The sequence below is a fragment of the Oryzias latipes genome, chromosome 20 (genome assembly GCF_053564925.1).
Source record: "Oryzias latipes strain Hd-rR chromosome 20, Olatipes_Hd-rR_3.1".
Lineage (NCBI taxonomy): Eukaryota > Metazoa > Chordata > Actinopteri > Beloniformes > Adrianichthyidae > Oryzias > Oryzias latipes.
In genome coordinates this window covers 30,331,433-30,354,337 of record NC_136256.1, presented here as the reverse complement: position 1 = coordinate 30,354,337, position 22,905 = coordinate 30,331,433, and the positions used below count along the sequence as shown (strand labels likewise).

The window sequence follows — 22,905 nt, the reverse complement described above, 5'->3', positions numbered from 1 at the left end:
TATTCGGCCCTCAGTCTCCTCTGTTTTTGGGGTCTGAGGCTGTATATTCGGCCCTCAGTCTCCTCTGTTTTTGGGGCGTAAGGCTGTATATTCGGCCCTCAGTCTCCTCTGTTTTTGGGGTGTGAGGCTGTATATTCGGCCCTCAGTCTCCTCTGTTTTTGGGGCGTAAGGCTGTATATTCGGCCCTCAGTCTCCTCTGTTTTTGGGGCGTAAGGCTGTATATTCGGCCCTCAGTCTCCTCTGTTTTTGGGGCGTAAGGCTGTATATTCGGCCCTCAGTCTCCTCTGTTTTTGGGGTGTAATGCCGTAGATTCGCCCCTCAGTCTCCTCTGTTTTTGGGGCGTAAGGCTGTATATTCGGCTCTCAGTCTCCTCTGTTTTTGGGGTGTAATGCCGTAGATTCGCCCCTCAGTCTCCTCTGTTTTTGGGGCGTAAGGCCGTAGATTCGGCCCTCAGTCTCCTCTGTTTTTGGGGCGTAAGGCCGTAGATTCGGCCCTCAGTCTCCTCTGTTTTTGGGGTGTAATGCCGTAGATTCGCCCCTCAGTCTCCTCTGTTTTTGGGGCGTAAGGCCGTAGATTCGGCCCTCAGTCTACTCTGTTTTTGGGGCGTAAGGCCGTAGATTCGGCCCTCAGTCTCCTCTGTTTTTGGGGTGTAAGGCCCTAGATTCACAGAAGTTCTGTCTTTTTGTCCTGCACTGCGTCCACATGGAGGAGAAGAAGAACGGCTGCAGTCAGGCTCTGCTCCACTGCTTCGACACCGTGCTGTTCCTCTTCACTAAAATCTAACAAAGGCCTGACACTGGATACAGTGGAAAACACCCCTCTGCTGCCCTCTTGTGGAGGGTAACACTGTCGCCCTCAGGCTGCTCCGCTCCTGTTGGATTAATTTGGCGTCTGACGGCAAACATCATTCCTGACGTTCCTGCTGCGTAGAGGACAGACGCATGAAGTTAGACTGGTTTGTCAACATTAATTCACCGTTTCACACTTGGTATTGTTTATCTCTGCCTTTCCCCACTGATAACTCACACAAGTGTGAACTAGCAGAGACGCACAAAGACAGCAGGTCCAGACTGTGAGAAGGAACTGCCTGGCCCCTGGATCCGGTACTACCAGCTGCTGCTTCCTTGGTGAGCCTTTAAACCGAGATCAACAGAAAAGGACAGAAAAAAGAGTAGAACTTTTGTAATCTCCTGCTCCTTTGTTGGTACGTGTTCTCGTGTGCATACAATGTCCTGCAGGCTTTGCATGGCAGTTTGTGATTTCCTGACACTCATAGAAACACGCCTTTCTTTTATGAAACAGGCGTGACGTGAAAGCTCAGCGTGAGAGCAGCCAAGTCAGGCAGCCAAAAGACGAGAAAGAAGCTCTGGAAGGATGGAACCACAAGTTCAGAGCACAGAGAAGATGACATGTCCTCCTCCGTAGGATTCCCACGCCCGTCATCAGCCGATGCTCCAAACAGGCATCAGGTGAGTTCCCTAAACACATCACTCTTTACAAAAAGTAACACATTCAAACAGAAAACCCGAGCGTGGGAGAGTGACACCGCAGGTACAAGCTTCTCATAGATTTTATTTTTGCCTTGATGTGTTTAACCAGAAAAGTTCTGGAAGTTTCTGACTAAAGTGAGCAGATCTGAGGGAAACGCTGGAACAAAACACCTCTATGGATCAACAACAGTAGAAAGTACAGCCTCAACAATGCCGAGAGATGACAAGGTTCCACACTCTGTCAGCTTAACTGAAGATGAAAATGCTTCATCATTTGGTCCAAAAGGAACTAGTTTGTAAAAGTTTCAACCAAATAAATCTGCTCTGAAACATTTCTTTTCTGTTTTTTTCTTAGAGCTCAGGCAGGAATTGTTGAGAAAAAGTTTTCATTTAAAGAACAAAAATGAAATTTGGTTCAAAATTGGGATGTCTTTCTTGTTTCTTTATGACAAAGTTACAGCTGAATTTCAGCTCAAGTCTTTGTAATTATTTCAAAAACGTCGACGTAAACTTTCTGAAACTAAATTCCTTGACATCATTATTCCATCAAACGAACTGAGAACAAAGCAGAACAGCGCAGTAATGACCGGCTTCATCCTTTGGGGAACCTGTTTGTTGCTAAAAAATCCTTTTACCAGTTAGTGTTCATTAACTAGTTAGCTTTACCCACCTTTCTTTTTACGTTTTGAGGAACTAATAAATGTCTAAAAAAGCCAAAACAGGCTTCATTTAAGAACATGTGTTATGTCTTTTGTCTGACGTTACAGTTTAAACAAATATGTTTCTGTGACAGTGAAATAAATGGGGCTAAAATCCTCAAACGCTCATCTTTTTGATTATGTGGATGGTTTTCGGAGCTGAATGAAGGACGCTGATTAAAGAGTGGAAATGAGAGCGCGAGTCTCCTCTGGGCGTCGTTCTGTTATTCAAACCTGAAGGAACAGATATGGGATCATCGTCTTTCTCATTCATCGGGTTCGGGCTGGGCTCTGTTCTTCCTTCACACGATTCAGAAGTAATGAAAAGGACGTTTCTTCTGCCTGTGGCTGTAAAACAACTATCTGTCCTTCAGTTACTTTGATGGATGTGTATATTATGTTTTCCCCTCCGTTTCTTAAAAGTTCTCCAGCGGGTTTGAATGTATTTCTATAAGCAGTTTATGTAAAGGAGCTGTTCTTCTGAGATACAGATCAGATGATTGTTTCTCTGGTTAAAACACAGATGTGCTGATGGCGTGTTGGGGAATGCGTCTGCTGAAGTGAGGCCATGTGATGCTCACACAGAGAAGGTTTTTTAGGCGCATAGAGTCTGATGTAACTTCACCCACAGGTCTGCTCCTCCCTGCTCCTCCGTCCATTCCTGCATTACTCATCTTTGCTCGGTTTAATTTACAAACGAAGACTTTCAATCCTGGCTGAGATTGGAGGAGAAAGTCACTTTTACTGTACCTGTTTTACATGAGCTCTCATTTTTCATTTATGATTTTAATATTGACATTTTTATTGTAAATGTAATTTATTGTTTCCCCCCTAGCCAGGACTCCTTCGAAAAAGAGATTCTTAATCTCAATGGGACAATTCCTGTGTAAATAAAAGTTAAATAAAAAAAAACAAAAAACGAAGACTTTGTCTGGGTTCCACAGCTGTTCCAGTAAATGCAGTGGCTTGAAAATCCATCCTAGGATGAAACATTGTGGGTCCTAATAAGACCAGAAAGCTGCCAGACATCCCAAATCAGCTGTTCCCTTCCACTGCTTTTGCACTCATGACTGTAAAAAAAAAAAAAAAAAAAAAAGCAGAAAACTGAAGGAATTTTGTGTTTTCAGGATGATGTTTGGCCTTTGGTTCCAGGGAAATTGCAGATGGAAACCTCATTTCCTCCAGTTGGTCTGGACTTTTCTGCTGGCAGTGGCTCCTCTCACAGGTAAACAGGTTCACTTATTTTTTGTTGTTTGGTCGGGCTGCCGCTGAAACTGTGGAGCTCTGCGGCTGAAACTGTGGAGCTCTGCGGCTGAAACTGTGGAGCTCTGCGGCTGAAACTGTGGAGCTCTGCGGCTGAAACTGTGGAGCTCTGCGGCTGAAACTGTGGAGCTCTGTCGCTGAAACTGTGGAGCTCTGTCGCTGAAACTGTGGAGCTCTGCGGCTGAAACTGTGGAGCTCTGCGGCTGAAACTGTGGAGCTCTGCGGCTGAAACTGTGGAGCTCTGCGGCTGAAACTGTGGAGCTCTGTCGCTGAAACTGTGGAGCTCTGCGGCTGAAACTGTGGAGCTCTGTCGCTGAAACTGTGGAGCTCTGTGGCTGAAACTGTGGAGCTCTGCGGCTGAAACTGTGGAGCTCTGCGGCTGAAACTGTGGAGCTCTGCGGCTGAAACTGTGGAGCTCTGCGGCTGAAACTGTGGAGCTCTGCGGCTGAAACTGTGGAGCTCTGTCGCTGAAACTGTGGAGCTCTCCGGCTGAAACTGTGGAGCTCTGCGGCTGAAACTGTGGAGCTCTGTCGCTGAAACTGTGGAGCTCTGTCGCTGAAACTGTGGAGCTCTGCGGCTGAAACTGTGGAGCTCTGCGGCTGAAACTGTGGAGCTCTGCGGCTGAAACTGTGGAGCTCTGCGGCTGAAACTGTGGAGCTCTGCGGCTGAAACTGTGGAGCTCTGCGGCTGAAACTGTGGAGCTCTGCGGCTGAAACTGTGGAGCTCTGTCGCTGAAACTGTGGAGCTCTCCGGCTGAAACTGTGGAGCTCTGCGGCTGAAACTGTGGAGCTCTGTCGCTGAAACTGTGGAGCTCTGTCGCTGAAACTGTGGAGCTCTGCGGCTGAAACTGTGGAGCTCTGCGGCTGAAACTGTGGAGCTCTGCGGCTGAAACTGTGGAGCTCTGCTGCTGAAACTGTGGAGCTCTGCGGCTGAAACTGTGGAGCTCTGCGGCTGAAACTGTGGAGCTCTGCGGCTGAAACTGTGGAGCTCTGTCGCTGAAACTGTGGAGCTCTGTCGCTGAAACTGTGGAGCTCTGCGGCTGAAACTGTGGAGCTCTGTCGCTGAAACTGTGGAGCTCTGCGGCTGAAACTGTGGAGCTCTGCGGCTGAAACTGTGGAGCTCTGCGGCTGAAACTGTGGAGCTCTGCGGCTGAAACTGTGGAGCTCTGCGGCTGAAACTGTGGAGCTCTGTCGCTGAAACTGTGGAGCTCTGTCGCTGAAACTGTGGAGCTCTCCGGCTGAAACTGTGGAGCTCTGCGGCTGAAACTGTGGAGCTCTGTCGCTGAAACTGTGGAGCTCTGTCGCTGAAACTGTGGAGCTCTGCGGCTGAAACTGTGGAGCTCTGTCGCTGAAACTGTGGAGCTCTGCTGCTGAAACTGTGGAGCTCTGCGGCTGAAACTGTGGAGCTCTGCGGCTGAAACTGTGGAGCTCTGCGGCTGAAACTGTGGAGCTCTGCGGCTGAAACTGTGGAGCTCTGCGGCTGAAACTGTGGAGCTCTGCGGCTGAAACTGTGGAGCTCTGTCGCTGAAACTGTGGAGCTCTGTCGCTGAAACTGTGGAGCTCTCCGGCTGAAACTGTGGAGCTCTGTCGCTGAAACTGTGGAGCTCTGCGGCTGAAACTGTGGAGCTCTGCGGCTGAAACTGTGGAGCTCTGTCGCTGAAACTGTGGAGCTCTGCGGCTGAAACTGTGGAGCTCTGCGGCTGAAACTGTGGAGCTCTGTCGCTGAAACTGTGGAGCGCTGCTGCTAAAACTGTGGAGCTCTGCGGCTGAAACTGTGGAGCTCTGCGGCTGAAACTGTGGAGCTCTGCGGCTGAAACTGTGGAGCTCTGTCGCTGAAACTGTGGAGCTCTGTCGCTGAAACTGTGGAGCTCTGCGGCTGAAACTGTGGAGCTCTGCGGCTGAAACTGTGGAGCTCTGTCGCTGAAACTGTGGAGCTCTGCGGCTGAAACTGTGGAGCTCTGCGGCTGAAACTGTGGAGCTCTGTCGCTGAAACTGTGGAGCGCTGCTGCTAAAACTGTGGAGCTCTGCGGCTGAAACTGTGGAGCTCTGCGGCTGAAACTGTGGAGCTCTGCGGCTGAAACTGTGGAGCTCTGTCGCTGAAACTGTGGAGCTCTGTCGCTGAAACTGTGGAGCTCTGCGGCTGAAACTGTGGAGCTCTGCGGCTGAAACTGTGGAGCTCTGTCGCTGAAACTGTGGAGCGCTGCTGCTAAAACTGTGGAGCTCTGCGGCTGAAACTGTGGAGCTCTGCGGCTGAAACTGTGGAGCTCTGTCGCTGAAACTGTGGAGCTCTGTCGCTGAAACTGTGGAGCTCTGCCGCTGAAACTGTGGAGCTCTCCGGCTGAAATTGTGGAGCTCTGCCGTTGATTTGACATGCTGAGGGAGATGCTTTTCTAGTCTTCCTTTGTGTGGATGTTTTTTTTTAACATATTTTCTAAAGTTCTTATTTCTAAGTTTCTCCTGGCGGTCTGGGAAAGTGATGAAGACGTATTATCTGGCTCAGCCCACAGATGCAGAGCGCAGCTCAATGATCCAACTAAAGCCCAAACTTCCTCTTTTGTCCATTGCAGCGGTGGGATATTTCCTGGGAGATACCAAAGCAGTACTAAATGGATGTCAGGACCAGTGGACCCTGCAGAGCGCCGTGACCATGCCCAGGCTTTTCCAGATAACGGTGTGTGTGGACGTTCACGTGGTCGTCCCTGGAGCCTGGGTCGCCTTCCTGTACACCTCGGTCCGCGGTCCCAATCCTGACTTAGGCCTGGAAGGAGATGCTACGGCAGTATACGGATGGCTACTCCAAGTCCGACACAGATTTCCTCTGCAGCTAGCTCCAATGCAGTGGCACAGAGTGTGTCTGAGGCGCGACGCAGAGGGCAACACCTTCAGCCTGGAGGTAACGCTGTGCAGTGTCATGTTGTACCGGTCTGCTGCATGTAACCATCCAGCCATTCACAGCATGAGGTCTATTAGTCAACAGTCTATTAGTTAACAGTGGGGTTCCACTGGGCTCTGTCTTTAGCTCTCTGTTGTTTCCCTTCAGTTTTTATGCCGTTATCCCCGCAGGCATCCTAAAACCGTGAGCTGTCATTCATGACGATGTGTTTCGGTTCAGGACTGACGCTCCAGCTGAGCTGCTGCATGATGTTGTTGGAGGATTTTGGAATAAAAAAGGAAAATGTTTTTTTAAAAACAAACTGCACATTAGAACAGTGACCGCTCATCTAAGGAGACTTTTAACCGAAACATCTGAATGAAGACTTTTCCAGACATGCAGGACTGCTGCAGTTATAGTGCAGTCATTTAACAGAAGCTGCAGACTCAAACTCTGGTTTGTTGAGGAATATTTACTGGAATAAAGTGTTAAAATGAAGGAAATAATAATTTTAGACAGAAAAGGTGAGTCGCACATTAAGTTACATGTTGGAACTAATGATGGAGTTTCTAACCTGGAAACTGAACCTTTGGGTTTCCTTTTTTGTTTTTTATTTACATCTAGGCCTAAGGAATTTTAAGAACATCAACTTTAAGGAGAAGCTTTAATAATATTAACATTAATATTAAGGATAATATTCTTAAAACTTAACAGAGATCACAAACCAGGCATAAAGAAGGAGAATTTGTGCCCAACATGACACAGTTGTCAGTAGGCATTACCCAGGGTTCAGTGTTGGGGCCTCTGTAGTTTAATTTTAGTTTTGAAGCCCGATCGCCTGCAAACGAGGGCGTGTACCCCCCCCCCCCCCCCCACAGGTCCAGGTGGATGCAGAACATTTCAATAATGTCCTTCAGTGACCTCCAGCAGAGATTTAAAGGTTAAAGAAAGTGGAGAGTAAATTTTTATGGAAATTAAGAAATGTCCCATGTCCATTTTCCTGTGGGTCTACCTTCCATACCTGTGCAGGTAACCCCAACCCTACAGGATGACATTAAGACACCATGTTACCCTTCGTCTTAGGATGTGGGTCAGGGTTAGGGAGCCTTCTGTGCAGAGTTGGTCACGGACGGAGCTGTGTTCCAGGTCAATGGGCGCATGGAGGCGGAGAGGACGGTGATCGCTCAGGCCATCCCTCCGTCTGGCACCCTGTGGCTGGGCTGCCACCCCAGACTGCAGCCCCCGGGGGTTCCGCAGGGGAAGGTGGAGCTTTACCTGTTTCGCATGTGGGCGGATCTGAACAGCCATGGTTTCTGTGAGGATGGCACTGTGATTGGCTGGGACTCCCAATTCTGGAGTGTGACCAGTTCCAAAGCCAAAGAGAAGGACCCGTACCTGCTGTGTGGTGAGAGCTGCTTTAGATTACTCTGCATGTTCAGAAACGTCCTGTTCCCTCTGAAACATAGAGCAGCATGTGTGCTGTATGTTTCCCAGCATGCACCTCTTTCTGCTGTCAATGATCTTTCACTGAAACCTGTGAACTTGAGAGACCAAACCCTGGAAGAAGTCACGCAAACATCCTGTTGATTCAGAAATGGATCACATTGAAGTTATAGAAATGACCGTTTGTTTGTCATGTCATTTATTGCAGTTTCAAAGTGAAAAATCAATCATGAGACGATTGTTTTTTAAACTCAGAACAGAATACTCAAAAAAAAGTGTTTCCTCGTCGTAAACCTTTATAAACTATAATCCAAAGACGACATTTTCACTTGATTGCATTTTTCTAAAGAAATGAAACAATTAATGATCCAAAATTTCAAATGTTGTGACCGTTTTCAGCCCAACTTTTAAAACAAGGCGGTTTTACAGTCAGTAAAGAAACCATGAACGACCACATGATGGACGCTGACCACATCAGCTCTGGCGTCATCTGCTGGATCTGTACGGCAACGATGAAGCTGGAAGTGGGGTGGCCCCTGACTACAGGTTACTCCAGCCACCTCAGCAACAACCAGGCGCTGCATAAAACCCCTGTTAAGTCCACCCACCTGCCAATCAAACGAATATGGGCAAACTTGAGTTTTGTTCTAAATGACTATGAATGTTAATGTTTAGAGTAAAATTGGACTTTTAACGTGAAGCAGCAGAAAACCGCTTCCTTTGGAAACCTTCCTCTCGAGGTCTTTGGAGGAGCTGCATGAGGGAACGGATTCCCAAAGACAAAGCTGAGAACAAATGAAGAATTTGAGTTCAACTTTGCAAAAGTATCATGGTTTTAGGTTTGACATGTCTGTCTGGAATACATGTTAAACGTAAATCTAAATGTATTTACATTCTGTGCAAAGTTTTGTCTTTCTGCATCCGTTTCTTTTTGACAGGTATCCCGTAAAAGTGCAACTTTCTGGGTTTGTGTCAGATTCTGGGATGGCTCGAAAACATATCATAGACTGAACAAAAGAACATTTATCATTCCCTTTAGCCTGTAAATGTGGTCCTTAAGAATCTGACCAGTCTACAGTCACTTTGTCTTACTGCTGAGGAAAAGCAAACCCACATTTCTGTGAGGTTCAAACAGGAAGTCGATGAACGCTCTGCTCATGCCACACCTCCTCTTGTCCAGCAGTGCATGTCCTTAGAGCATGTTACATGTTGAGTATTGCATGTCTCTGTTTGTCTTGTAGAAATAAAACGCTTTCGGCGGGAAGCAGGAAGCCACCAGAGTTCAGGTGCGGTTCTACCTTTCATACATGCTCTACAGCTCACTTTGCCTTAAAGAACAGAAAATCTAAAGCATTTTCACCTCAGTAGTTTCATTTTGCTTAAATCTGAAGTATTGTTGACATGACCACCTGTAGCAGCATAAAACCAGTTTTAATTGACTATTTCAGGAGCTACAATTGGTCCATGGACTGGTCCTGGAATATCTCGGGTTTTTTCTCCAGGTAAGAAAGACTGGTTACTCTAAACCAGTGTTTTTCAACCAGTGTGCCGCGGCACACTAGTGTGCCGTGGGAGATGGTCAAGTGTGCCGTGGGAAATTGCCCTCATTAACTGATCTAAAAACATTTCCCATCTCCAGGATTTCAGTTCTTTGTTTATCCCAACAGGCCCTGATAAAACACTAAGAAATTGGGAATATGAAAGATCATAAAATACTTTTTTCTTTGTGTTTATTTGATTCTATTCAATACATTTTGATAAGGATGACGATACCGCGATTTAGCCGCAGCTTTAGCTGTTAGGAAATGTTCCGCCCCTTTAACTGTCTCCACCAATCATTCTTGGGATCTTAATCACATGTCATCAGTCTGACCAATCAGAAGTGGTTAAAGTCTTCACTTCCTTGTTCTGAATTCTGCTGAAAATTCGCTCAGTTCTAACAAAAATACCAGCTAGAGCTCGTCTTTAGCGGTGTAGTTTTCCACAGAATCCGGTGTCGGACCGTGGAACAAGTGAACAAAACAATGAAGCTCAGAGACGCTAGTCTGTCTGCGTTCGGCGGATTATTGAACTACATCTCCCATGATGCATTTGGTTATTAAAGTGACAGTGTGAGCGTCTGGGTGCACGACTATCTCCTCTTAACGTCGTGAAACCACAACGACCACAAATCAAACGGTTTTTAAATCTTTTAACTTAACTTTTATTACATCTTTAAAAAAACAGCTGCAGCTTCCAGCTTTTTCTGCCACAATTATCACAAAAATGCATGTGAGATCATGAAGGGACTGTAGATCAATACAGACTACGAGTTTCTCCTTTTTTTTTTTCTTTTTTTTTTTTGAATGCCGGTGTGCCGCGGGATTTTTGTCGAGGTTGAAGTGTGCCGTGGCTCACAAAAGGTTGAAAAACACTGCTCTAAACTGACTCATATACCTGAAGCTTCAAATCTGCAGATGTAAGCTCCTTTAGAAAGGCTTCCTTCCAGAAGTTTCTACAGGTTTGTGACCTGCAGTGGCTATTTTAGCAGGTGCATCTGATGATGGGATGTTTCTGTAAAGACATGGAGGACTTCCATCCACCAGCAGTAAATTGGTAACATGTGACGTTAGATCAGGGACACAGGGTTTTTATCATGGCAATCTTTGCATGGAAAGCTCTTACGGTTAGAATATGAGAGATATTTGAAGGAAAGTTTGATGGATCCTGCAGATTCACGTGCTAACAGGCGGATTCTGGTTTCATGGTTCCTGTAGCGTTTTCCTGCACATCCTGGCAGATCCTGGAAACATTACACACAGGTGAAGGCTGGGCCGTGTTTTAGAAAGACCAGGGGCCTCATTTATAAACGTTGCGTACGCACAAAAGAAGGCGTGCGCCACTCTCTACGCCAGAGGTGGGCACTGAGGGCCGCATTCCTGCACGTTTTCCAGCATACCCTGCTCTGGCATGTTCTAATTGGATGGACACACCTGAAACAGGTAATCAGCCATGAGTAGGGCAAGACTATCTGGAAATCATGCAGACACACCGGCCCTCGAGGCCTGGAATTGCCCACCCCTGTTCTACGCAATAGTTGAGATTTATAAAAAGCAAACTTGACGGGAAAATGTGCGGTCCTTCAAGCTCTGACCCAGGCGTACGCACAAAAACGGGTGAAAGGAGAAACGGCGACGCCGTCGGCAGATGGAACAAACGCGTGAAAGTGAAAATGACAATACTGCCTCTCAGAAATAACATGAAGACTTCACAAAGCAAGTCTGACAATTAACAGCTACACCAACAGCCGTTTGATCGATCAGCAGTGGGAAAAAAAATCAATCAAACGAAAATTACAACTTCATTAATTCAAATGAAGACTTATTTTCAAAAAGAAAAGTGAAATATGTTCTGCAATATTGGCATGTTGTGCAATTCATCCTCATAAATAATATAGTTAACAGAACGAAATAATGTACAAAACTGATATTCTCGTCAATGTGTCCGTCTGGCGGAGCAGGAATAGGTGCGGGCGTGCGGACGGACGGACAGATGTGCTAATTGTCGACTGGGGAAAGTTGTTTTCATAGTAAAACATTTCTTCATAAGCTACAGAATTATGGTATTCATACATACACCATACAATGTCTGGCGTATGTATGCATGTCTGAATGTGACATACAGCAACAAGAAATTACATTTGCTGATCAATTTCCCATTTCCACGTGGATTATTATCGACATCTGTAGCTTGTCAGATGTAATTAAATGGAGGGAAATAAAATGCCCCATCACAATGCGTAATGACACACAATGGCTGATCTGGCGCTCTTAGAAGATGTGGCAAATGGAAGAATTCAGAGTGAACGCATCTTTAGACAGCAAGAAGACTTGCTGACAAACGAGGACGAGTGGTTTATGAGCCGGTTCTGACTTCCTCGAGCCGTCCTGTTGGACCTCTGCGGGCTTTTGGGGGGGTGTCACCCGGTGCATCTGGCGCGTCGGCGTCCCCCTCCGCCTCAGTCACCACTCCACTTAAAAGGGATTCCCCAATTCTTGCCGCTTGTCTCTCATCAAGAGGGGTCAGCTTCCCCCCCGTGGCAGAGACACTCTGGCGATGCAGCGCCAGACGTTTTTTTGCCTCGACTTTGATGTCCGACCATTTCTTTTTTATTTCGGCCACGCTCCGAGGTTGTGAGGCTACAGCATTAACGGCGTTTGCCACTCACGTAGCTTTTCGGCATTAGTAATGCCCACACTGTGCCCTCCAAACAACACTTTTCTCCTCTTTTCCACCTCGCCAACGATAACTTCAACTTCACATTGAGTGAAGTTAAGTTTTTTTGATTTCCTCTCGGTGTTTGCCATGGTTTCGCAATCAATGAATATTCATTTGTGGGCGTTTCACGGACTATTTATGGGCAACTATGGGCGTGTCATGAGGCCGCAAAAGCTGCGCTGCATTTAGAATTGGTTGTGATTTATTAAGGGAAAGATGCGTAGGATGTGCGTGCCCACGGTTTTATAAATCCGAATATTTCTGTGCGTTCGCACGTCCTATGTTTCATCCGTACGCCACTTCTGACGCAAATCCTACGCAAAGTTTTAGAAATGAGGCCCCAGGTCTTCACCAGAGAAGGAAGCAAATCCAAAAGCTGCTGCAGCGTTTCTGAAGAGTTATGCCTTCATAAAAACGCAGAGACGCTTTCAGACACGATGGAAATCCTTTTATGGGCTGCTTTTCTTCTGAATTACAGCGTCCTGCCAAAACATGGCAGAATGACGGCAGAAACTCAGGAACGCTGTCAGGAAATGGCCTTCTGCTTTATGCTGCAGACTTCTTATTGATCTGTCTGCTGCAACTGGATACTTCCAAAACCTTTAATCATCTGAGTAAATGGGTCATTTTGTCACTAAATATGGAAAGGTTCATTGTTTATGAGAGAAATCCTCAGGTTATGAAAACCCATGCAAAAGAGTCATTCAAGGAAATATTAGGTTTTGTTATGGCATAAAAACGTTGCTTGTGGATTCTGGTTTTGTGCAGAGCGACACTAAACGGTAGAAGCAGGAAAGTCCAAACACGGAAGGGGAATTCTCAGAATATAAGACTATATGATCAAATCAGCAGACAGAGCAGAAACAGCTGAGGAGTTGAAAACCTGGAAAGAGAACGTAAGAAAAATGATGGAAACACCTGAGGAAGAAACCAACGATCCTCTCAGGTGATGATCCGGGACCAACCAAAGCCCGAGAACCTCAGAACAGATCCAAAGATTCAGATGAAACGACGGGAGGTGGGGTCAGGATTCGGATGTGGAACAGATGATGTCACCACAACCAGTAGGGGGTTTGAGAGGAGGGGGGCAATTACTTTTCAACTTAATGCCACTTTAATGGTTTCTCCCTATGCAGTGAAATGTCCTGATCTGGTTTCTGTGTTTCTTCTGTTAATGCGTGATGCTTTTAAATGTCTAATAATCACATGTGTGTGGGGGGACAAAGACTTTTTATTTCCTAACTCTGACCTTACTCCACTCTGAAGCAAGGAAAGACAACAGGAAGTCTGACCCACAACGCTGCTTTGCTTTCAGACTGGAAATCCACACCCAGCACACCCAACCAGTCATCTACAGCCAGGTTAACCACGCCCCCCATCACAACTGCAGCCAATCAGCTTGCCTCGAGCACACACATCAGTCCAAGCATGAGTGCAGCTGCCAAACAAAATGCCGCTGATGGATCTGTGAATTCAGGTTTGTCTGCATACTGCAGATAGTTTCTAAATGCAGGAGATGGAAGAACAAAACCTTCATCCAGTCACTGCTTCAGTGACGTTCCCCTCACCCGTTTCCCTGACCCTTTCCCGTCACCCGATCCCCTCACCCGTTTCCCTCACCCGTTTCCCTGACCCTTTCCCGTCACCCGATCCCCTCACCCGTTTCCCTGACCCTTTCCCGTCACCCGTTTCCCTCACCCGTTTCCCTGACCCTTTCCCGTCACCCGATCCCCTCACTCGATCCCCTCAACCGATCCCCTCACCCGTTCCCCTGACCCTTTCCCGTCACCCGATCCCCTCACCCGTTCCCCTCACCCGATCCCCTCACCCGATCCCCTCACCCGTTTCCCTCACCCGTTCCCCTCACCCAATCCCCTCACCCGTTCCCCTCACCCGTTCCCCTCACCCGATCCCCTCACCCGATCCCCTCACCCTTTCCCGTCACCCGATCCCCTCACCCGTTCCCCTCACCCGATCCCCTCACCCGATCCCCTCACCCGTTTCCCTCACCCGTTCCCCTCACCCGATCCCCTCACCCGATCCCCTCACCCATTCCCCTCACCCGATCCCCTCACCCGATCCCCTCACCCGTTTCCCTCACCCGTTCCCCTCACCCGTTTCCCTCGCCCGTTCCCCTCGCCCGTTCCCCTCACCCGTTCCCCTCACCCGTTTCCCTCACCCGTTTCCCTGACCCTTTCCCGTCACCCGATCCCCTCACCCGATCCCCTCACCCATTTCCCTCACCCGTTTCCCTGACCCTTTCCCCTCACCCGATCCCCTCGCCCGTTCCCCTCACCCGTTCCCCTCACCCGTTTCCCTGACCCTTTCCCGTCACCCGATCCCCTCACCCGATCCCCTCACCCGATCCCCTCACCCGTTTCCCTGACCCGTTCCCCTCACCCTATCCCCTCACCCGATCCCCTCGCCCGTTCCCCTCACCCGTTCCCCTCACCCGATCCCCTCACCCGATCCCCTCGCCTGTTCCCCTCACCCGATCCCCTCACCCGTTCCCCTCGCCCGTTCCCCTCACCCGTTCCCCTCACCCGTTCCCCTCACCCTTTCCCGTCACCCGATCCCCTCACCCGTTCCCCTCACCCGTTTCCCTGACCCTTTCCCGTCACCCGATCCCCTCACCCGTTCCCCTCACCCGTTTCCCTGACCCTTTCCCGTCACCCGATCCCCTCACCCGTTCCCCTCACCCGTTCTCTTCTGTTACAGATCCACCTGTGCTGAAGTGTGACACGCGGCAGCTCTGCTCAAATGACAGTAAATCTGACCCCTTTTTGTCCAATCAGAGCTTGTGTACAGGTGTGCGTGCTGATTTCAGCTGTGTTCTCCTCACAGGTGCTTATTTTTGGATGTCTGTCACTGCGCAGGCCGAAGCACATGGAAATCTTCAGGACGTGGTGGGTGTGGCCTTTTCTCCTTTGATGTGTTTCTGTCAGACTTTCTGTATTTAAATCTTAGCTCCAAACTCGTTTAGCAGGTGTGAGAATGAGGAGCAGCATTCCACCCTGTGGTTCCTCATAGAGGTTTCAATGGAAGCTTAGCAGAAGTTCTGACAGCTCGGGTCATCCGACCTGCTCTGGTTCTGGTTCGTTTTAGCAGCCCCACCCCCATAGAGACCTCTCTTACTGGCTGATCATCGGCTTCTTCAAAAGTGAAAAAAACTTTTATTCCGTTTATATCCTTGTTTATTTTGAATGACATTCGTCGCCACCAGCTAATGTTTACAACCATAACCAAAGTTTTGTTGACCTTTCACCTCGGAAAGAGGTCACTATTTTGAATAAAAAAAACACCCTTCTGACCTTAACAAATAAAAACCCCTCAAGATTTGGATCTATGGCCTCCTAAATCCTCGAGCGTCATTGGGAAGCTACTTGGGAACAGTATTGGTTTGAAAGTTTAAAGGTTTTAACTGCGTTAGCATAACGAGCTACGAAAGTGATGGGCGTGTAGCAGCCGCTTAGCCAGTGAGGGCGGGTCAGGAGATGGCCATGGCGGGGGCGGGTCAGGAGATGGCCATGGCGGGAGCGGGTCAGGAGATGGCCATGGCGGGGGCGGGTCAGGAGATGGCCATGGCGGGTCAGGAGATGGCCATGGGGGGGGCGGGTCAGGAGATGGCCATGGCGGGGACGGGTCAGGAGATGGCCATGGCGGGGGCGGGTCAGGAGATGGCCATGGCGGGAGCGGGTCAGGAGATGGCCATGGCGGGGGCGGGTCAGGAGATGGCCATGGCGGGTCAGGAGATGGCCATGGGGGGGGGCGGGTCAGGAGATGGCCATGGCGGGGACGGGTCAGGAGATGGCCATGGCGGGGGCGGGTCAGGAAATGGCCATGGCGGGGGCGGGTCAGGAGATGGCCATGGCGGGGGCGGGTCAGGAGATGGCCACGGCGGGGGGGGGTCAGGAGATGGCCATGGCGGGGGGGGGTCAGGAGATGGCCATGGCGGGGACGGGTCAGGAGATGGCCATGGCGGGGGCGGGTCAGGAGATGGCCATGGCGGGGGCGGGTCAGGAGATGGCCATGGCGGGGGTGGGTCAGGAGATGGCCACGGGGGGGGGCGGGTCAGGAGATGGCCACGGCGGGGGCGGGTCAGGAGATGGCCATGGGGGGGGTGGGTCAGGAGATGGCCATGGCGGGGACGGGTCAGGAGATGGCCACGGCGGGGGCGGGTCAGGAGATGGCCACGGCGGGGGGGGGTCAGGAGATGGCCATGGGGGGGGTGGGTCAGGAGATGGCCACGGCGGGGGGGGGTCAGGAGATGGCCATGGGGGGGGTGGGTCAGGAGATGGCCATGGCGGGGACGGGTCAGGAGATGGCCATGGCGGGGGCGGTTTGCAGGCCGCACAACGCCACACGTGGCTTTAATGTCAACTCTTGTTCATGTAACTGAGGCTTTTTATTTTTAACATCAGATAACTTTGGCAACTTGAAGGTATTTTGAGGTTGTAAAAAATTATAAACTGGTTAGTTTCCACGTAAAACAGGACAGAAGCACTTCTGTGACCTTTCTAGTGATATTTTATTTGTTCCTTTAAAACCCGATTTACTGAGAGGCGATAATAAACTCTGACATCCTTTAATGTTTCCATGATGTTACCAGGCAAGAGTAAATGCTTTACATCACCAAGACAGTGTTAACAACACACCCACACACACCCAGACACACACACACACACACACACACACACACACAGAACCATCCTCTCCGCTTGCATTAAATGATTTAACTCATGACTTTGTCTATAAAATATCTTCTATTTGAATTAACTGAAAGATACTGAAGGAAATATCTGGATTTTTCTCTGACATTTAGGTTTGTAAGACCTTTGTTTGTGATCAAGCCACCAACACACAGCCAACGAACTTCACAGATTTCTGTCGGGGCGGCGGGAACATCCAGGTCAGCCTTTAAAATGTTCCCACCTCCAGTTCCTGCCATCAGGAAGCGTTAACTCTGTCTGCTTGCAGGTGTTGAACGTGTCCTGCTCATCTTCAAATGCTGGCGTCAGGTAAAAGGAGGGCTTCTCTCTGGCTTCACAGGTATGTCACATGACCTTTTCCTCACAGTCATGCACACGCTTTCAGAACAACCTGCGGCGTCCTGTTGCTGCTCAATGGCACTATGTCAGCATGCGACCTGCAGCTCATTGGAGAGTCTGCCCTGCAGCAATCGGCACGACCGATGATGTCAAACATCACAGTTGAGGTGGAGCGAGTCGGTGAGTCAGTTTCTCCTAAATTCCCTGGAAATCCATTTGCAGCTTCATCTGCGTTCCAATGACCATCTGTTGCTTGATGTTCCATTTGCCCGTACAGAACTGGGAAAAAAGGCTTTTGTCTTTTCTGCCCCCCCCCACATGGAGCACTCTACAAAAGAGCTGGAAATTAAAAGAACTCATTCCTCTGAATATTTTTATATCTAGGCTGAGATTGGAGGAGAAAGTCACTTCTAACTTAAACTTTATTTTATGTTTTTAATGTTAACATTTTTATTGTAAATGTAATTTTTTGTTTCCCCCCTAGCCAGGACTGCCTTGAAAATGAGATTCTTAATCTCAATGGGACAATTCCTGGGTAAATAAAGGTTAAATAAAAATAAAATAAAATAAGGAAAAGTGTAACACGTGGACGCTAACCCTACAGACACTTAGAATAGATGTACGTTGCTTTGCATCACATGGCAAAGAGACACCAGTGAGTTTGATAGGTGGCTTTGTGATTTGCATATTGTTTTTTTCAAAGTAAAAATGTTAAATGAAAATGTCCCAATCCCCCGTTGGCAGGTTCCCACAGAGCAGACAAAGTTCTCTCAGCAAAAGAAATAAAACTTAACAAGAAGGCAGAAGCTCCAGTCACCTGCAGGTTCAAAGCCAGGTCTCAAAACTCCAGTTTAAGTCCTTCTGAGTCCTTAAACGTCACATTTAACAGGTTCAAACAAAATGCCCTGTCAGTGTCGGCATATCCGAGCTGCAGACTGCAGCTTTGCATGATAGTGAGACAGAAACCTCCACAGCTCCGGCTTTAGTTTACGTCTGAGCTGCTCCAACGCCAGTTTTCGCACACAAACTACTGTTTGCTGTCTGTTTGTGATACAATAGGGAAACTCTTCTCATCTTATTTGCATCCAGCGAATATGATGTAAGAACAGGGATCAGGCATGCAAACACATGCAGAGTGGATTCAGCTGGAATTCAGTCAAAATCATGTTAAAACAACCAAGTGATTGAAAAAAGGAAACCGGTTCAGTCCGTTTACACTGTTTTCTTTGGTTCCAGGTCAGAATCTTTGTAAGGGTTTGTCGCCATCTACAGGCAGATTTGTGACATGCATGTCCACGTCTTCTCTGGAAGACATCTGTCGCTCCAACGCTCACTCCAGCATCACATGGTGAGCAGAAAACCTTTGCTTTTTTAACCTGTATTATAGGATTTTGTCAGGCTAATCAGGTGGGTTGTCATGGTTACCGACATTGTAAGGTTGTTGGTAGGACTATAAACAAGGCAAGTGTTGGCCCGTGAGGTAAAAGAGATCTTTCTGATGGCATACGTTCTGCTTTTGTTTAGTTGAGCATTTTCTCAAGTGTTGACGGAATCAGCTGTGTAAATAACAGAAGCGTCCACTTCCTGTGGATTAAACATGCAGGATTACTGCAGGTCTTTGTTAGGCATGAATACGACCCATCGGCTCCTCCAAGCATCTTCTGCCAAAAGCTGCAGCTGCTTCATGTGTGTGCTTCCATTACGAAGGACTGGAAAAACGTTATATACATATCTAATCAATTTAGAGTAAAACATACACTGGATGGGAAAAAAGAAATAAACAAGTTCATAAAAAGTATAGTTCTTTATGCTGACATGTATTTAAATTCATGTTTGGCTGTATTTCTGCCTCCGGCTGAATCATTGATTACTATATAATTGAACTGTGTTCTGATCAGCATTGGATCTTTTTTCTGTCTTGTTAAAAAACCTTGCTAACTTCAGACGAGATGGATCCCTCACAGACCCATGATCCCAGATTCACAGATCCATGATCCCAGATCCCAGATTCACAGATCTGTGATCCCAGATTCACAGATCCATGATCCCAGATCCCAGATTCACAGATCTGTGATCCCAGATTCACAGATCTGTGATCCCAGATTCACAGATCCATGATCCCAGATTCACAGATCCATGATCCCAGATTCACAGATCCATGATCCCAGATTCACAGATCCATGATCTATAATCACAAATTGTCAGATTTTCACTTTTATGGAGCTGAATTCTTGGAAAAGCTTTGGATACAGTTACTGATCAACATTCACAGCTGGCTTTGCAGAAATGATCCACCAGAGATCACTGTTGTCTGGTTGAGATCAAACTTTGCCAACATTTAGTGAATGTACTCAGTCTGATCACAAACCATCATTATTATACAGAACAAAGTAGGGTGTGAAAAAGTAAAATTATGGTAAAAAATAGTCACAAAAACAAATATTTATGTGATAAAATACATTTTATGAGTTAAAGATAAAACGCAGTAGATCAACAGAAACATGCTGAAAAAAGACATACATTAATATAGTTATTATTGGATGTTTGGTGTAATTTACATGCGTTTGGCTGTCAATCATCTCAACCTGAACGACATGTGTTCTGCAGCTCCGTCCTGGAGCCGGACTTTCAGCCGCTCTCTAAACCCGGGTCCTCCTCCTGCAGTAGTATGTATCTGACCCCCCCCCCCCCCCCCCCCTTGATCCCTAATCTCAGATGAATGCATTTCTGTAAACCTGTCGTCTGTGCCTTAGAGCCTGCGCCTCGCTTCTGTGACTGCGCTGCTTTCTGCAAATCTACAAGTAAGAAAAAAAACAGCACAAAAACGTCCTGAAGCTGCAAACTCAGGTCATATATGACTTTTTTACTTTGCCTTTAGGTCATTTTTATGCCATGAAACTCAACATTAGCAAAGAAAATCTCACGGTTGAGACCCTCAAAGAAATGGTTAGTCTATCTTAATGAACACATTTCTTTTGAATAGAGAGAAATACAACATGTAGTGTGACTGACTTTGTTTCTGCAGTTCTTACAGCCTCCTCTGGCCGGTTCGTGTTCATCTCTGTCACCGTAAGTCTCTAAATGATTTATGCACTAATATAATTGTTGTTAGACATGCTAAATCATTTGGCATCTTAATGTTAAATATGAAATAAATGTGAGAACCTTCTTGTCCTCAGGTGCCATATGATGCTGAAATACCAGGTAAATTGGACCGATTTCAGGATTAAGCTGTGAACTGACCTGTTATTTATGGGCAATTTTTCCTTATCTAGGCCATTCGATTGGAATGTCATGGAACATCGGAAAGGTACGAGTCCTGTTCTGTCTTTCTATGGGCTCATGAGCAAAAGGGCTTTATTCTGAAATCTTCAGCGCAGTTTAAAGGAGCAGCATTAAAGGGCCCCCGTCTGCTCTCCAGGTTACACAGCTGCATGGTGACTGTGGAGATGTCTGGACCGGTGGACGAATGCGCCCTCAAACAGACTGTGCAGACAATCATGGACAAACAAAACCTTCAGATTGAAATGCCCCTCACTCGCATGAGTTAGTCAGCATGTTTTCCCCATTAGACCCCTAAGGTATTTGCCGCTGACTGGGTTGTCTGTGCCCCCTCAGTGGTGTGCGGTCCTGCTGGTTCGTCTCTGCAAACATTACTGGAGTCCAACTACACCTGGGTGACCAGTGACCTGCAGTCCTCAGACATGTGCCAGGCCGACCCCACCCTGCCTCTGTGGTAAAACTCTGAACAAAGTCTGCCTTTTTCTTGAGAAAAAGGTTTTTGCTGCTTTACCTCAATGACTGACAGTGTGAGTTTTCCCGTCAGCGTGTCTCTGTCACTGACGGCGATTCCAGGATGATGAATGGCTGTTTTTGGTCGAAAAATGACCTCCGTCTGTTTTAAGTTCAGAATCCTGGCAGGTCATTCCAATACCTTAATTTTTCTGGAAACTGTTGGCATTTAAGAGGTTTTAAGGTTACACATTTGACCTGAACTACATTAAAGGTTTAAAGTAACAAATAGATATTCCACGTTGTCAGCTGCAAAGGCAAATGCAGTTTAAAATCTATGGAAAAAGTGCATTCAAAGTGGTCCTAGAATTGATCCTTGTGGTACACCTTTGGTAATGGAAAGAATAAAATTTGCCTAACAGATGATCTTTCCTAGCATGGCAACACATCCCAACAAATGCCGATTCCACACACATGAACAGCTCTGATCTGAGGATCTGCTGTTGTATTTCACTGGGCTGCAGCCACTAACTGTTGGTGGCTCTATGTTCTGGGAGTAGAACCTCAGTTTAGTTTGTGTGGATCAGAATATCCTTATCAAAGAGAAATTAGTTGTCAGTGGGAAAATACAAACATAGGAGCTTTAATATTTTTAAAATAATCACAAATTAGTTGCACCCCTAGCCAAACTCTGCAAAAAGACCTTTGAATTTTCATTCTGGAAAAAACTGTATTTTGTGTGTGTTGTTTTACTTCCAAACTGGTTCCACTTCCACAAATGGCCGATCTGTTTATGGCGTTGCTCAAGAACCCGTTACCAAGCAAAGGAATGGAGAGTATGTTTGAGGAAATACAATCTGTCAAATTCGATTTATGACACATTTACAGCCACCAACCTGACAGACGTGCTTCTTCACTGCGGTCCATCAAATCGCTGGTGTTCATCAAGCACCGTCTTTAAGAGCCAGCAGCTGGTGTTAAGTGACGGAAGGAAAATATCTGGTTCTAAGATCCAAGATCCGAGCTAGAAGTGGAACCAGCTGAGTAGAAAAGGGTTAGTCAGTGTCGGCAGGAGGCTGCTGACCTAGAAAGCTACAGTGTGGGAGATCAAGACAAAGAGACGAAGGGAAGAATCTGGCAGATGAAGGGTTAATGTTTGTAACTCTGGGCAAGTTTTAACCCAGATTCTGCTAATAAGTTGAGGAACATTTGTGCAGCACCGGTTTAGCTTGTTTCCGTGTAACATTTAGTGCTAACTCACATGTTTGAGACAAAAGCTGCTGTTGTTTGTTCTTGTGGATGTGGTGCTTTGGCTGGGTACTGTTTCATTCTCTGAGGACATGTTCCTCAGTTCCCTCTGTGTCAAAACAGGAAGATAAAAACTGATCCCTCAGAACAGCCCTGGCCTGGAGGGATTACCGCTTTCAGGGGTGTGGGGGTCTTTGTGTCTGTTCTTTCTCGGTTCTTGACGCCCAAGTTTGTTATTTCCACGGAGGCTGTTGACCGACCTGTGATCTTCAGTATCAGTTATCAGTTTGATAACTTTAAAATAAACCAATCCTTTGTGAAATTTGAATCAAGACTTAAAAGGAGCGACACCGCAGGTCGTTTCTACCTTCTGCCATCAGACTTCACAACCTTAGCTGCTCCCAGTGAACCACGTTAATCAACATCGTCGACTCTGTCCTATCTTACCCTGTGCAATAACCGATCATATGATCATCCTGTGCAATATTTTGGAATGTATGCGTATATATTGTGTATACAGTGATCCCTTGATTATCGCGGGGGTTACGTTCCAAATAGAACCCGTGATAAGCGAAACCCGTGAAGTGGAAACCTTTATTTTTTTTACAATTATTATACAATGAAATTCACTATTATACATTGAAAAGAAAGAACAAACCATTTAACAGGCTAAATCAATTGTTTTTTAAAAAATAAAAGTACTTTAGAAACGTTTTTTCAACAAATAACTTGTGTAGTGTGCTGTCAAATAATAATTTCAATCATCGATAAAAACAAAAGGCTTTAAATTGCGGAGATTAGCCCCGCCCACCGCGACCCGAGTGGATTAAACGGAGGAAAATTTAAAATGATTAT

General features: G+C 47.1%; 1 protein-coding gene across 3 annotated transcripts in view; it reads left to right on the top strand.

Annotated features, from left to right (window-relative positions):
* The first annotated feature begins 1,014 nt into the window (after window positions 1–1,014).
* The window catches only part of adgrg2a (adhesion G protein-coupled receptor G2a), a 35,400-nt gene continuing 13,509 nt past the window's right edge, over window positions 1,015–22,905 (top strand). The window contains exons 1-22 of one of the 3 annotated variants that reach the window (XM_023950251.2): window positions 1,015–1,127; window positions 1,303–1,469; window positions 3,316–3,413; window positions 6,018–6,343; window positions 7,469–7,727; window positions 9,007–9,051; window positions 9,214–9,267; window positions 13,338–13,499; window positions 14,741–14,788; window positions 14,867–14,928; window positions 16,845–16,931; window positions 17,000–17,040; window positions 17,117–17,250; window positions 18,307–18,418; window positions 19,678–19,736; window positions 19,824–19,871; window positions 19,949–20,016; window positions 20,096–20,139; window positions 20,250–20,274; window positions 20,346–20,380; window positions 20,492–20,616; window positions 20,689–20,806. In XM_023950251.2, the coding sequence (XP_023806019.1) occupies window positions 1,450–1,469; window positions 3,316–3,413; window positions 6,018–6,343; window positions 7,469–7,727; window positions 9,007–9,051; window positions 9,214–9,267; window positions 13,338–13,499; window positions 14,741–14,788; window positions 14,867–14,928; window positions 16,845–16,931; window positions 17,000–17,040; window positions 17,117–17,250; window positions 18,307–18,418; window positions 19,678–19,736; window positions 19,824–19,871; window positions 19,949–20,016; window positions 20,096–20,139; window positions 20,250–20,274; window positions 20,346–20,380; window positions 20,492–20,616; window positions 20,689–20,806 (1,970 nt within the window). In that variant the 5' untranslated portion in view covers window positions 1,015–1,127; window positions 1,303–1,449. Of the gene's footprint in view, window positions 1,205–1,302; window positions 1,470–3,315; window positions 3,414–6,017; window positions 6,344–7,468; window positions 7,728–9,006; window positions 9,052–9,213; window positions 9,268–13,337; window positions 13,500–14,740; window positions 14,789–14,866; window positions 14,929–16,844; window positions 16,932–16,999; window positions 17,041–17,116; window positions 17,251–18,306; window positions 18,419–19,677; window positions 19,737–19,823; window positions 19,872–19,948; window positions 20,017–20,095; window positions 20,140–20,249; window positions 20,275–20,345; window positions 20,381–20,491; window positions 20,617–20,688; window positions 20,807–22,905 lie in introns of all 3 variants that reach the window. The other 2 variants (XM_023950250.2, XM_078938936.1) reach the window with 2 other exon arrangements.